The sequence below is a fragment of the Paramormyrops kingsleyae genome, chromosome 1 (genome assembly GCF_048594095.1).
Source record: "Paramormyrops kingsleyae isolate MSU_618 chromosome 1, PKINGS_0.4, whole genome shotgun sequence".
NCBI lineage: Eukaryota > Metazoa > Chordata > Actinopteri > Osteoglossiformes > Mormyridae > Paramormyrops > Paramormyrops kingsleyae.
In genome coordinates, this window is record NC_132797.1 from 20,658,098 (window position 1) to 20,670,956 (window position 12,859).

General features: G+C 40.1%; 2 protein-coding genes across 4 annotated transcripts in view; one reads left to right on the plus strand and one right to left on the minus strand.

The window, feature by feature from the left end:
* Positions 1–9,811, plus strand: part of LOC111841589 (vacuolar protein sorting-associated protein 8 homolog) — a 38,911-nt gene extending 29,100 nt beyond the window's left edge. For both annotated transcript variants that reach the window (XM_023807445.2, XM_023807446.2), the window contains 9 exons: positions 142–196; positions 2,286–2,395; positions 2,533–2,614; positions 4,104–4,186; positions 4,527–4,607; positions 6,208–6,365; positions 6,472–6,622; positions 6,970–7,041; positions 8,328–9,811. In XM_023807445.2, the coding sequence (XP_023663213.1) occupies positions 142–196; positions 2,286–2,395; positions 2,533–2,614; positions 4,104–4,186; positions 4,527–4,607; positions 6,208–6,365; positions 6,472–6,622; positions 6,970–7,041; positions 8,328–8,468 (933 nt within the window). In that variant the 3' untranslated portion in view covers positions 8,469–9,811. The remainder of the gene's footprint in view (positions 1–141; positions 197–2,285; positions 2,396–2,532; positions 2,615–4,103; positions 4,187–4,526; positions 4,608–6,207; positions 6,366–6,471; positions 6,623–6,969; positions 7,042–8,327) is intronic.
* Positions 9,812–9,884: 73 nt separating this feature from the next.
* Positions 9,885–12,478, minus strand: LOC111841590 (probable G-protein coupled receptor 141). Of its 2 annotated transcripts, none has more exons than XM_023807448.2 (2): positions 12,357–12,478; positions 9,885–10,892 (listed from the first exon to the last, which is right to left on the minus strand). In XM_023807448.2, the coding sequence occupies exon 2, from the start codon at positions 10,880–10,882 to the stop codon at positions 10,013–10,015; it is 870 nt and encodes a 289-aa protein (XP_023663216.1). In that variant the 5' UTR covers positions 10,883–10,892; positions 12,357–12,478; the 3' UTR covers positions 9,885–10,012. The 2 variants fall into 2 exon arrangements, with proteins under 2 accessions (XP_023663216.1, XP_023663215.1); XM_023807447.2 differs by having other exon boundaries at positions 9,885–10,904.
* Between the last annotated feature and the right edge of the window lie 381 nt (positions 12,479–12,859).

Sequence of the window (12,859 nt, forward strand, 5' to 3'; positions counted from 1 at the left end):
TCAAGTCGGTCACACTAAATTAAAATAGGGGAGTTGTGCAGCTTTTATAAATTCTGTGTAGCTTTTGTGCATGTTTACAGACATAACAGTGTGTGGTTTGGGGCTTCCTGAGTCACCAGTTCTGCCTTTTTTTATCCTTAGTGTGTTAAAGTGGGTTTGCAGAACTCGCTGTGTCCTGACCTAGCGGATCGTGAAGGTGGGTCATGCCTGACGTTGCTTTACATGCTGCAGTTATTTTCATCCATGGTTGCCTGGATACTAAGTCACCTTACCTTCCTGTACAACTATATATACAAGTCTGAGGGGCTTTCATGAGTGTATGGGTAGTGCACATTTACCTGTATAAACTACATACTGATGTGTTCATGCTTATAACAATGCATATGTTAATGTTTCAAAAATCATTTTATGCTCTTCAGTACAAGTATTATACATGGGTGTGGCTTAGTTGGTTAGGCCTCTGTGCCTGTGATCAGAAGGTTGCTGGTTCGACTTCTGTCTTTGGCAGAATAGTTACATCTCCCTTAGACTCTTAAGCAAGGCCCTTAACCCCCGAAATGTCCCAGGGGATTAATGGATAAATGGCTGACCCTGCATTCAGACACCAGGCTTTGCTCTCAACTGTGTGTGTGTGTTTGTGTGTGTGTGTGTGTGTGTCTCAAAAAAGAGCATGATGGAATATGCCAAAAGAATCATTCTAATGTACCTGTACACAAATAAAGCATCATTTAATATCATAGTAAACATGGGTGTACCCCTGTACCCTGATAAAGGGTAGGGAATAGTTAGATCAACAGTAAAAGTTTAATTTTGGAACTTTAGGTTCTCAAAACTTTAGGTTCTCATAGTAGTTCTCAAGGTTTTTTTATCCCCCTGTGTCCAGGAAAACATGTTTGTGTCCTCCCCCAGCCTATGATATTGTTCCTATTGTATGCATTCTGCATACAGATTGCCAGAAATTGCCAGTGTTCATTCATATAAAAATATTTTATTTTGGTTACACTGACAAACGGTGTCATTTCACTTGAACATGATTCAAACAAGATTTCACTCCACTATGTCCAGCACTTTTTTCCCCTCAGTTTGACATTTCTCACAAAACTGAAGGTCAATGTTTATGAACAAAAAGACTGAACCTGAAGCCTATCTGGCAGATGGCTGAGAGGTTGGCCTCCGCTGGCAGGCCTCCGCTGGCAGGCCTCCGCGCCCAGTCTCGCTCACCTGAATACTAACAGCTGTGCCTCATTGTAGTTTCGCTCCTGCTTAACCAGTTTAGTCGGTTCCCTCTACATGAGGAATGAGTGATTATGTCTAGCGGTCAGTCCCCCTGCTTCCTCCCGAGTGTGAATCTACTCTTGGGTGGTCCTGTCTTCATCCATAATACACTAACATTAGGTGTATATTTGTGTTAGTCTCGTTAATCGTTTAGCCCAGTCTGCTTTTCATCACTGCCGAAAGGGATATGAATGAGTTCACATAGATTAAACATAACTATACAGAAATACGAAATGTCATAATCACTAAATTACATTGCTGTCACATGTCTAATCTATCATCCTGCAACCTGACGATCTTTAAACCAGGGAGAGTGAGAGAGTGAGAGACAGATGCTTCACCAATGTAGATGTTTCCCTTTTGTAGCAGCTTTTGCTTACTGGGGTTGTTGGCTCTGCTCTTTCACCCTTTTTGTTTGTTTTAAAACAGAATACATAAGGTCATATCTCTCATCTGCCGCCCTGCTTATCAGCTGGCAGTGGACAGTGGGCAACAGTGATTTTCATCTTCCGTCTGCTTTTCTGCATAATGCACGCAAGAGACGTGAAAGAAGTATAACTGCGGCATGTCCGCTTCATGGCGGAAATTCTTAGGGTGATGATACACGTGGCAACTGTTTTGAGCAATGTTATCAGGCAGTGTTGCTGAGCAATGTTATCAGGCAGTGTTGCTGAGCAATGTTATCAGGCAGTGTTGCTGAGCAATGTTATCAGGCAGTGTTGCTGAGCAATGTTATCAGGCAGTGTTGCTGAGCAATGTTACTTGGGCACTTTCCCATTAATATTGGGCAAACAATTGGTGGTATGATACAATACAGACAAACAATGCTAGTGGGGAGAAAGACATAGATGTTGGGTTTTAGTTTTCAAATCAAAGAGGAATCTGCTTCATTTTGCCTTTTTGTTAAAATGTGTGATGCATGGTTCTGATTCTGGAAGCCAACAGTCTTACTAAGTCAACCTTCCTGTATTTGAGTGATCCCTCAAATCATTGACCTTTGGTTCTACCAGGGAGTCTGGGTGAAGAGACTAACCCCTTTCAGGAGGTCCAGTCAGTGTTGCGTGATGTCATGGCCTTCCTACAGCGGGTGTCGGGCACTTTGGACAGCAAGCAAAGAGATGTGAGTGTCATTACAGTGTCTGAGCTTTGAGCTTCTCAAGCATGGAAATGAGACAGAAGTAATAGTGTGGTGATCATCTACCAGGCTCTTTTCATCATGGCATGTCTCCTTCAGAGTGTCGCTTGTTCTGTTTGCAGGACTTGTGGTTTTCGCTCCTCAGCTTTCTGCTGTCCCCTGCTGAGCAGGTACAGCGCCCCTTGTCGGCCGAAGTTGAGAGAGGTGAGTGGTTATACAAGGTGCAGGCTGTTTCCTGGCTGGATGTTGCAGATTTCACTCCTGCAGTGTTTTTTTGAGGGAACAGGTTATGAGACAGGCACATTTAGCATATAATTGTAATTTTCATTTAATTTAGCAGCAATTAGAATAGCATTTTGCGTAGATTTGAGCTTGGTGGTATGGTAAGAGTTTTTGCAAAAATGTAATTTTGTCCTAATCATATTCCGCAATTATTCATTAATTGTTTGATTTTCTTCCTCGGTAAATCTGAGGTCAATCCTCTAACATCCCTTAACTTCAAGCATGCTTGTTGGTACCAAGTTGGTTCATTAAGCTCTGTTCCCTAAAAACTTTCTTGGCCAAATATGTTGTCTTTGTTTGCCTTGATGATATTTTTTTTAAAGTGGTCCATAAAGTGGCACACCGCTCACACACACCTCTCACTCTCACCGCTCGCACACACCTCTCGCACACACCGCTCACTCTCACCTCTCGCACACACCGCTCACTCTCACCTCTCGCACACACCGCTCGTGCACATTGCTCACTCTCACCGCTCGCGCACACCTCTAGCGCACACCGCTCACTCTCACCGCTCACTCTCACCCGTCACACACCCATTCGCACCTCAGGGGAATTTGGTAACTTTCCTGGAGGTACATAAATCTAAATGAATAAAACAATGGCTCAATGTATATATTTACATTAGTTTTCCTCCATGGAATGTGATTAAAAACGTGTAATGCATGGCTTAATGCGCATTAACCCACACTTACGCATTTATTCATAATGACTGGCTTTTGATCTTAGCAGCTGGTAATTTCAAACTAACGGCTGGCTTATGGTTTTGGCCAAAGACTTCAGTTTAATTAAAAACATTTGCTTAGGTCTCAAATGAGAATTGTTTAATAGTAGTAGGCTTAGGCAGTTATCTTGTTTTTTGTACCATCCAGACACTATACTGCTGTATATGGTGCTTCGACAGGATTTTAAAACAATGCTATTCCAGCATTTCTACTAATAAATGTTTTTTGTTCATAAACATGAAAGTAACAGTTATCCTGTGTTCTTGGTTCTTTAGATCATGCGTCCTGGGAGCTGGGAGGGAGCAACAATACGTACTGTCTGGAGATACCCGTACACTGCATTGAGAAACACTGATCTGTAGCAAATTTGAAAGGAAATGTTTAGTATCTGTAAATTGTACCAAACCGACACATCATTAATAGTATAGATTGTCAGATGCTGTACCCTAATTCAGTGTTTCTCAGCCCAGTGTTTGGGGCCCGCCAGATGGTCTATGTTTTTGCTCTCTCCCAGCTCCCTGCCAGACAGTGTAAGATTTTGCTCCTTCCCAGCTCCCGGAAGCAATATGTGGATTGTCTGGGGGTGCCTGAGGACTGGGTTGGAGAACACTGCCCTAAGTCCTTGTCATGACCTTTGGGGGCAGGGACAGTTTACTATGTTATATTCTGTTCTCTTTGACCCACAGGCATTAAAAACCTCACCAAGGAGGTGATAGAAAGCATGACTTCCTATATCCCTCTAATGGACATCCTCCAGCAACTTATGCAGGTACTGTTTCTATGGGCAGCTTAGCCCACCATCTAACTGGGCTTTCTGGTTTCGCTAAATATTAAGGATGTGTTTGGGCCCTTTCTGTTACAGAGGAGTGAGGGGGTTTATAACTGTTATTATTGGATAATCCAAAGTCTGCTCTGCTTATGCTGACTTACATAGACCCTGGTATAAATGCCATGTTTGAATACTAAATGGATATGTACATACGATGATCCAGTTATTATTTTAAAGCAGTTGTAGTTGTGCATATTTTAACAACTCACACTGCCTCTGTGTGAAACTTACTGCACTGTAACAGACACATGTGGTCTTATCTGATCTGATTTGTTCTTAGGATTCGCTTCACAACGTCGGCAGCTACGGGGAAATGAAGACGTTGATTTCTGGCATAATTGATGCTTACGTCTATGAGAAAGTAAGCCAGTACCAGTTTGATAAAACTCTCAGCTTAAATGCCTCAGGCATGGGGGGTGTGCTTTCTCAAAACTTGTCTTTTTAGGTAATGGCATCTTATAATTAAACTAAATATATTGCTTGTTCCTTTGGGAACTGAAGATCCAGATTGAATGTTCTGGAAGAATGCTACCTCTATGTGATGTTGACTTGACAACATCTGATAATTATTCTTTATCAGATGCTGCAGACATGTTTGTTATTTTTCACATTGTCCTCGTTCAGTGGGCTGCTTGTTCAGGGTAAATATTTTAAAGAATTTTGCCTTCCATAAGTAGTTTATTAGCAGATGTCCTTAACTTCACCCAGACCTAGAAGTATGTATTGTCTGTTACTGAATTAGCTAACGGTCATGTTTGGTCACTAATTTAAATTTACCGATATCAGGGTAACTTAAATGAACATATTTACATTAGTCGCTACAAATATATTTGCAAATTTCCCCCTGGGATCACTAAAGTGTATCTTATCTTACAGAGGAAATGTGCCGGTATGTGAAAAAAAATATATTTAAACAACATTTGCAAGATGCAAAGCTGTCTTATGTAAATGGATTTGCGTTTGTCAGACAACCTTTATTTTATGAAGCAGTTTTTTCCTGTTTAAAAGACCAAATACTTTTTCCGTGTAGTGTGTTTCGGTTTCGACCATGTCAGGAAATGTATTCTTCTATTTTGTATATTCTGAACTGAAAATGATGTAAGTGAACCGCACATGATGAATATACAGTCAAGCCCAGAATTATTCATACCCCTGGCAAATTTTGACTTAAAGTTACTTTTATTCAACCAGCAAGTTTCTTCTTGATTGGAAATGATACAGGTATCTCCCAGAAAATAACAAGACGATGTACAAGAGGCATCATTGTGGGGAAAAAATATTTCTCAGGTTTTATTTACATTTGAACAAAAAGTGGCATGTCCAAAATTATTCAGACGCCTGTATCATTTCCAATCAAGAAGAAACTTGCTAGTTGAATAAAAGTAACTTTAAGTCAAAATTTGCCAGGGGTATGAATAATTCTGGGCTTGACTGTATGTACCATTACAACCCAAAAAAAGCCTGTGCCAACCACGTCCTTCGAAGTGTGCAGCCCCTAAATTGCTCCATAGCTATTTTGTCGTTCCTTAGCGAATATCTTTTCAAATGGTAGTACCGCTTATAATTCCACTCCATAATTTTTTCAACAATGTTCGCCTGGGATCGGTAAAGTTTGATTTCATTAAAGTTTATCTCCTTTTTATCTTATTCTTTTGTATAGTAATAATAGTAATAATAATAATAATAATAATAATAATAATAATTAATATGGTCTGGGTCATACTGTTATAAACTAAATAAGTCTTGGTCGGCCTGAAAATTTCATATGGCCATTTCCGTGATTGAGTTTGTCACCCTTTTTCTAGAATGTAAGTTGGAAAACATGGCATATCATCTGTAATAAAATGCTGTCTTCCCTCTGATGTACAACATTATCTCCCCTTTGTTTGAGAACATTACTTCACCTCTGTTGGAGAACAATACCATTTTCCTACCATCTTTTGTGTTTCCTGTGTATGTAGACCCTCATGGAGGCCACCAGTAGCCTTTACAGCCAGGACTTGCACTGGTATCTTTGCAGCCTGCGATCTGCGGTTTCACGTGGCCTTTCCCCTGCCCATCAGCGGTGTGGGGTGTGCACTCAGAGGTACAGCTGGGGGGCCCGGCTCATCGTTTTCAGGTGAGGCGACCGCAACCCACTGTTGACTTAGGCCAGCGTTTCTCATGCGACGTCACTCTGTGAAAGATCAGCCGATCTTTCATTCTGCCCCCATGCGCCGATGTAGCTGCGGCCATGTTTACCACTATGGCTGCCTTCAGAGCAGCCTGAGGCAGCAGGAGGCTCAGACGGAGCCGGAGTGGGCCTGTTTCAAGTGCCAGTCGCCTAAGAGGAAGTGGTTTCCCATCACAACTGAGAAGGCTGAACAAGAGTCTGAGGTATGTACACACTCATTGCAGTTAGTTCCCTTTTAAATTCTGATTACTCTCATTATGTAAAGAGGCCTAGCTGAATGGCTGAGAAAGTTACTGAAGCAGTTTCTAAAAGAGCTTATTAGACCGTTTGCACACATCGAAGACAAACTCAGAGTTGGTCTTTTATTTTTACCCATTAAATGGCTAGTATATCTTCTTTAAAGATGATCTTGGCACAAGTCTATCTAAAGCAGTTCAAATGATAATGTTATCAGTAGACTCTAATAAAAGTTTGTGTATTACCACTGTTTAAGGAGAAACACTCACCAGGCGTCGTTCTGCATTAAGCAATATCCTTTAACTTTGCTCAGATAACAGAGCTGGATCATGCTCAGATTGCAGCTTCGGATTCTCTGAAGAGAGCCTTCAAAAACCCTTCTCGGGTACGTCACATTTTCCAACCGTTTACTCCAAGCTTGAGTAGTTGTGCTTTATCTACCCTTAAAACCTAAGAAAATATGATGATGTTATTCCTCCATGAACTCCTTTCTCATATGTGAAGAATTGCACAATATATTTTTGTCAGGGTTAAAGGTCAGCTGAATGACATAGTTGTGCGTAGCAGGTGTCATTGCAGAAATAGCGACAAGGCGAGAGTCTGTTTCGGTCAGGTGTCTGGTAGGTCACTCAGTATAGTGTAATTTTTTGAAAAACAGGTATGTGATTTACATTTTTTTAGATATTAATAATGATAATAATAATAGTGATGGCATTACTCTTGTTGCTTGAAGCGTTGCAGCTAATTTCCATTATGCTCACACTACATGACTTTTGCTCAAATTTTCCACTCACCAACAATTTTTGGAGACGAAACCCCCAGATCGGAGGCAAATTGGTGTGCGATCTGTGCTGGCAAACTTGCGCTCAATCGCTTTGTATAAACTGTTTAAAGACCCGACCCAATGGAATCGCAGATGCCCATCAGATATTTAGCGTGCCAAATATCTTATTGCTGTAAGATTTTTATCATGCCTGATTATTATTATTATTATTATTATTATTATTATTATTATTATATATATCTTACTACTACTGTAGTGTGAAAAGTGTGACTGGCAATGAGTGCTGCGACGAGCAATAGCTACTGAAAGCGCGAGACATGGGGTAACGTGAAACCCAAGGGTTAATTTGCCGTGCATTTGTAAATGGCGTGCATATGTGTTGCCATCTAATTAAAATGTTTTAACAGTTTGTAACATGTTGACATTAGAATTGTGATTTTACAGTGTCATTCACATGTGTGGATTTGTGACAAAACATAATTTAGAGACCAGACTGACTCATCAGCGATTCCTCCCGGTGAACTACCTTGTAGTTTGTGAGCCCTGTCATTGATCAGTCATGTATGTGTAAACCACATCTTCAAGATTCCTGATTACAAAATGACAAGTTGTGTAGTGTGAATAGCGGTATAGTGATCTGATAACTTGGAAAATCATGGAGTGTAAACTTAGCTTAGCTAAACTTAGCCTTAGCAAGTTTTCATTTTTATTTTTTTTTTATTGAAAGGGGTCAGTCGCATGAATTGACTGATGTTTTTAGGGGATCTCAAAAAGTTTGAGAACCACTGCTGAAGAAAGTTTAATTTGTATATGTATCTGCCAAAGCCTGTGTTTCCTGATTTGTAAGACCTTTTACTTTTTTGTTTTTTGTTTTAACAAAACAACAGATTTCCATTTTGATGGAACTCACCGGACGAGAGATGTCTAGCCGGGATTCCTTCAAACAAAAGCCCGGCATCTTCCAACCTGGGATTAAAGAGCTGCCTGAATTCAAGCTGAATCTGGCTCCACCACCTTTGATAGACTAGGCTGGCAATATGTGGTGTGTTTTGGACCAGCAATATGGGAGACGTATATCAATTATGAGACATTTAATCCCTCTCTGTTTTGTAACACTAATGAGTTTAAGTGCCATATTGTAAAAAGAAAATGAAAATGATGTGTTTACAATAATAAAGTATCCATTTGTAGTACTATTTTTAAGGATCAGTTTATAATAGATTATATAGTTTATAAATTGTGGTCTACGAAGAAATGTAAAAACATGTAATGTGAAACATTTTCTTAGTAAAATGTGACAAGTGACCAAGTGGCACATAAAACAGATTAATTAATATGGAAATGAGAAGCAGGTATTGGACATTGTACAGTAATTTTAAACTGTATTTTAAATGTTGGTGACCTTAGCGTGATAAACAAAGAAAAATGTTTGAATATCCAAACACAGTTTAAACTAAAAAGTATTTAAATCAAAGTAAACATTTGCTTGTTAATTTAAGAGAAATTACACCAGTGACGATATGCAAAAATGTATGTAATAATTTATCAGTCTATAGGTCAGCAATGATGTGCTGGTCACGCCGCATGCCATAGGCAAATCAGCTTGGACCAGACTTCATTTTGGGTTCCCCATTATAGAAGAAAGGGTGCAGGTACTCGACAGGGGCAACTTCAATAATCTTCCATTTTGGCATGGCTGGTGGGTGTGCTAGCTGTGCATGTGTCCTCTGAAATGGGAGATGTTCCCCTGTCACATATAACACCATCACGAATACACAAAACTACATGCTTCTGTTTCAAAGTACTCTGCATTCCAAAGTATTGTGCAAAAAAAGTGATTAGTTATTTGAATCTTGCAATCCTTGCATTAGTATATGGAGCACAAAACATTCATAAGTAGTATAAAATGAGCTGCATGCATTGTTTTTCAAATCAGGCTTTTTATACATTCTTTTAAAAATAGTATGCTGAATGTGCTTAACATTAGGGAAATACGTTAATGAGGCAGATCACTGGCTTAACGACTGTTTCTAAGCTGTAGACTAAGGCACATACAGCAAGACCATTTGTCATATGAACATTTGTTGGTTTACCGTTTGCACTACGAAACGCCACCCTCCACATTCAAACAGACATCTTTTTGTATCATATTTACTACACAGTTACTTTTGTGGCACCTGAAGTTTACAGTGTAAAACACCGTTGTTTTGACATCCAAGATAAAAAAGCAGGACATTTGAACAGCATAACCTGTGGAAAAAAATAAACATTGCAAGGCACAAGATTTCTATCCATTAATACACAGAAAATAATAGTAATGATTGATTGTTCATGCCTTTTAATGTCAATAAAGTCATTGTTTCACTGCAGAGTGAAGTCTAGTTCATGGATCGTTCTAAAATGTTCCGCATTTATAGCAAGTGTTTGATGATGGATTATCCAGATGCAGCGCTGAATACTAGTTCTCACTACCTTAACCAGGATAAACGATTAGAAGATGGATGTATGTATGGAAGCTGATTTTCTTCAGTGTCCGTTTCTTGACGGCGGAATAAATGAGAGATATAATCCTTCACCTTTTAATTATAACAAACGTCAGCAGATCCCAGCAGCACAATGACGTAATGGCCAAATATACCTCATTTTTGTTTGCTAAAGTTTTATCGCTGTGTACGTGCAACACGTAATAGATCCGGAAGATGTGATAGGGCAGGAAACAAATAAACATGATGGCAATGAACCTTATGTTGTTTATTTGTGCCCGAAACTCCTGGTTGGAGAAGAGATTCCCATGGTTTGACCTTGCAATCTTCATTAGTACCAATAACAGGATGACTAGGGCAGCACAGCTAGTAGCTATTATGACGACAGCCATTATGATGTTGACAGTTATGACATAATCCTTGATATCCGACTCAAACTTGAAGCATTTTCCTTCAAATTCATTATTTTTCTGGTTTTTTCCATAGTGTATCCAGAGAGGTGGAAATATGCTAAGGAAGAAGAACAGCCAGACAGTCGCGCTGGCGAGAAATGCTATTAACGGCCGGTTGAAGCCCATCGGCTTTCTTCCTATGACAGGTAAGAACCGCACCACCAAGATGGCCAAGTAGAAGAAAAAGGAGAGGTACAGGTGTGTGTGGATAATGATGCTTACAAGCTTGCATAACTCAAAGGTGATAGTCCATGTTTCGGTAGCAAAGTAATGGATCCGGAAGGGCACCGAGAGCAGGAACGTGCCGTGAACCACCACCAAGTTGATGATGGAGATGTTTGTGATGGAAAGCTTGTCCTTCTGCCGATTCAGGATGAAGCTCATGAAGATGATCCCCACGATCCCGCCGATTAGTGTCAGACTGTAGATCCACACCAGTGCGGCAGAGCTGGTTCTATCCAGAGGCAGAGGATTGGTGGTGTTGGAAGTATTGTTCTGATTCGTCATCTCCGGGCACCTGATGGAACAGCTAGGAAGTGAAAATTAAAAACAGCATAAATATCTGATCTGTCATAGATAGAAATTTCCTTAAAGGTCTCAGTGCAGGCAGTCCCCAGGTTACGAACGAGTTCCACTCCCTAAGTCTGTCTTTAAGTCTAATTTATAGGTAAGTTGGAAAAATAATAGTGTAGTACATAATAATAATAATGATAATTTTATTATTATACAGTAATAATAAACGTAACTACTACTGTACATCAAGCTGATAAACCGCTGAAGCCGTGCACTGTTTTCAGGAGCATCACAAAGTAGTGTGATTGTTTGTTATTAGGAACCATTATATTATATTTTATAAGTTTTTAAATATAATAAGCTTTCTGGAAACCCATTCATAAGTACGAGTTGTCCGTATTCTTAACCCAGGGACTGTTTGTATTTCCTAAATATATTTGCTTTTTAAAATAATTATTAACATAGTGTGATTTGTATTTTCTTTTTTCCAGGTGTCTGTGTGTGTCGGTTCACACCAGCAGGTTTTGCCGTTCAGATCCTGCCTCTGCTCTCTGCATGTGCCGCTCGCATGTGCCGATAGCATGTGCAGATAGCATGTGCTCCCCATGTCACATACTAAATCCCGCAGACCAAAGACATGTAGTTTACTCTCTGCATACATAGACGTAACTGTTCGGCAGTATTTTTCATGGTATGTAAAGTGCTTATCGAATTAAACCATATATATTCAAAAGGATAGCAGAACTAGTTATAGTAGATCAAGCATTTCATATTCATAATAGTCCATATTTGCACTAAAATTAACGCAAACGAAGCAAGTAAAATAATGAAGTTTTAGGTATCTTGGCTTAATATAAAAAATTTAATTTAAGACATCACAAGTATTAAAAGAGCACAAAATAAAATCTGTAATGGTGTTTTAATAAAATCGCAATTCTTTCATAAAATAAGTTAGGATTTACATTTTATTTAGTAAACCTTTATATTCATATCCAAAGTGACATACATTTTTGAGAAAGCAGAGTCAGTAATTGGGGGTTAGGGTTAGGGGCTTTGCTCTGAGACACAGTGATTAATTCACTCTGCTGATGCTGGGATTTGAACCAGCAAAGGTACAGTGTCCTATCCTATTGAGCCACACACCATCCTCCCCAAAGGCTCAATGTGCACATTTAACATTTTTTAAATTGTTCAGCAGACCCTGTTGTCCAAAGTGACACTTTTTTGGAGAAAGCTGGGTCAGACAGTCCCTGGAGCAACTGGCACTGAAGGCCTTGCTCAAGGGGCCCAGCAGAGGAACGTACTCTGCCTGCCACAGGATTTGAATCAACAAATTTCTGGTCAGAGGCTGCAAAAAGTCCTAACCCCACTGAGCCTATTTAGTTTCATTAAATTGCCCAGAGTGTGTGTCGGTGCATGTATGTGTATGCATGTAAAGCAAAGTAAGAGAACAGGATGTTTACGTTACCTGCGGGGTCAGACGGCTGTGATTTTCTGAGGGACGTGGCTCCACTGTCCTTCAAACTGGGGGTAAATGTGTTGTGCTTGTTGGATGTATGTGTCCAGCAGACTCAAGGGGAAGTGAGCTGCTGTTTTTCTGCTTTTTCACATTTGGCATGAAGGCGAGACAGGGGAGGGGCCGAGAGGGGAAGTGGTGTGGCTGAACGGCGCAGCTGCAGCATAAGCACAAGCTCGATATAGATGCAAACTGCATCAGCTCATGGGACAAGATATCTGCATGGCTATTCCCCTACTACTTTATCACTCTCCTAATAACACCAATCACTACAGACAAGCCAAACATCCGTAATACACCTTGACATGCACCCCATACCAGCTTTTCTTCATGGTTGAGCATTCAATGTAGTTAGGAAGATACCAGACACTGGATCCTTCTCTGAAATGTGTTCCACTGAAGAAACGGTATCCATCTGTCAGCTCCCAACCACAAATTGTTTGAGGTCTGCAGCA

Excerpts from the sequence above, each read along its gene's own strand:
- LOC111841590 (XM_023807448.2), bottom strand. The coding sequence starts at position 10,882 with ATGACGAATCAGAACAATACTTCCAACACCACCAATCCTCTGCCTCTG.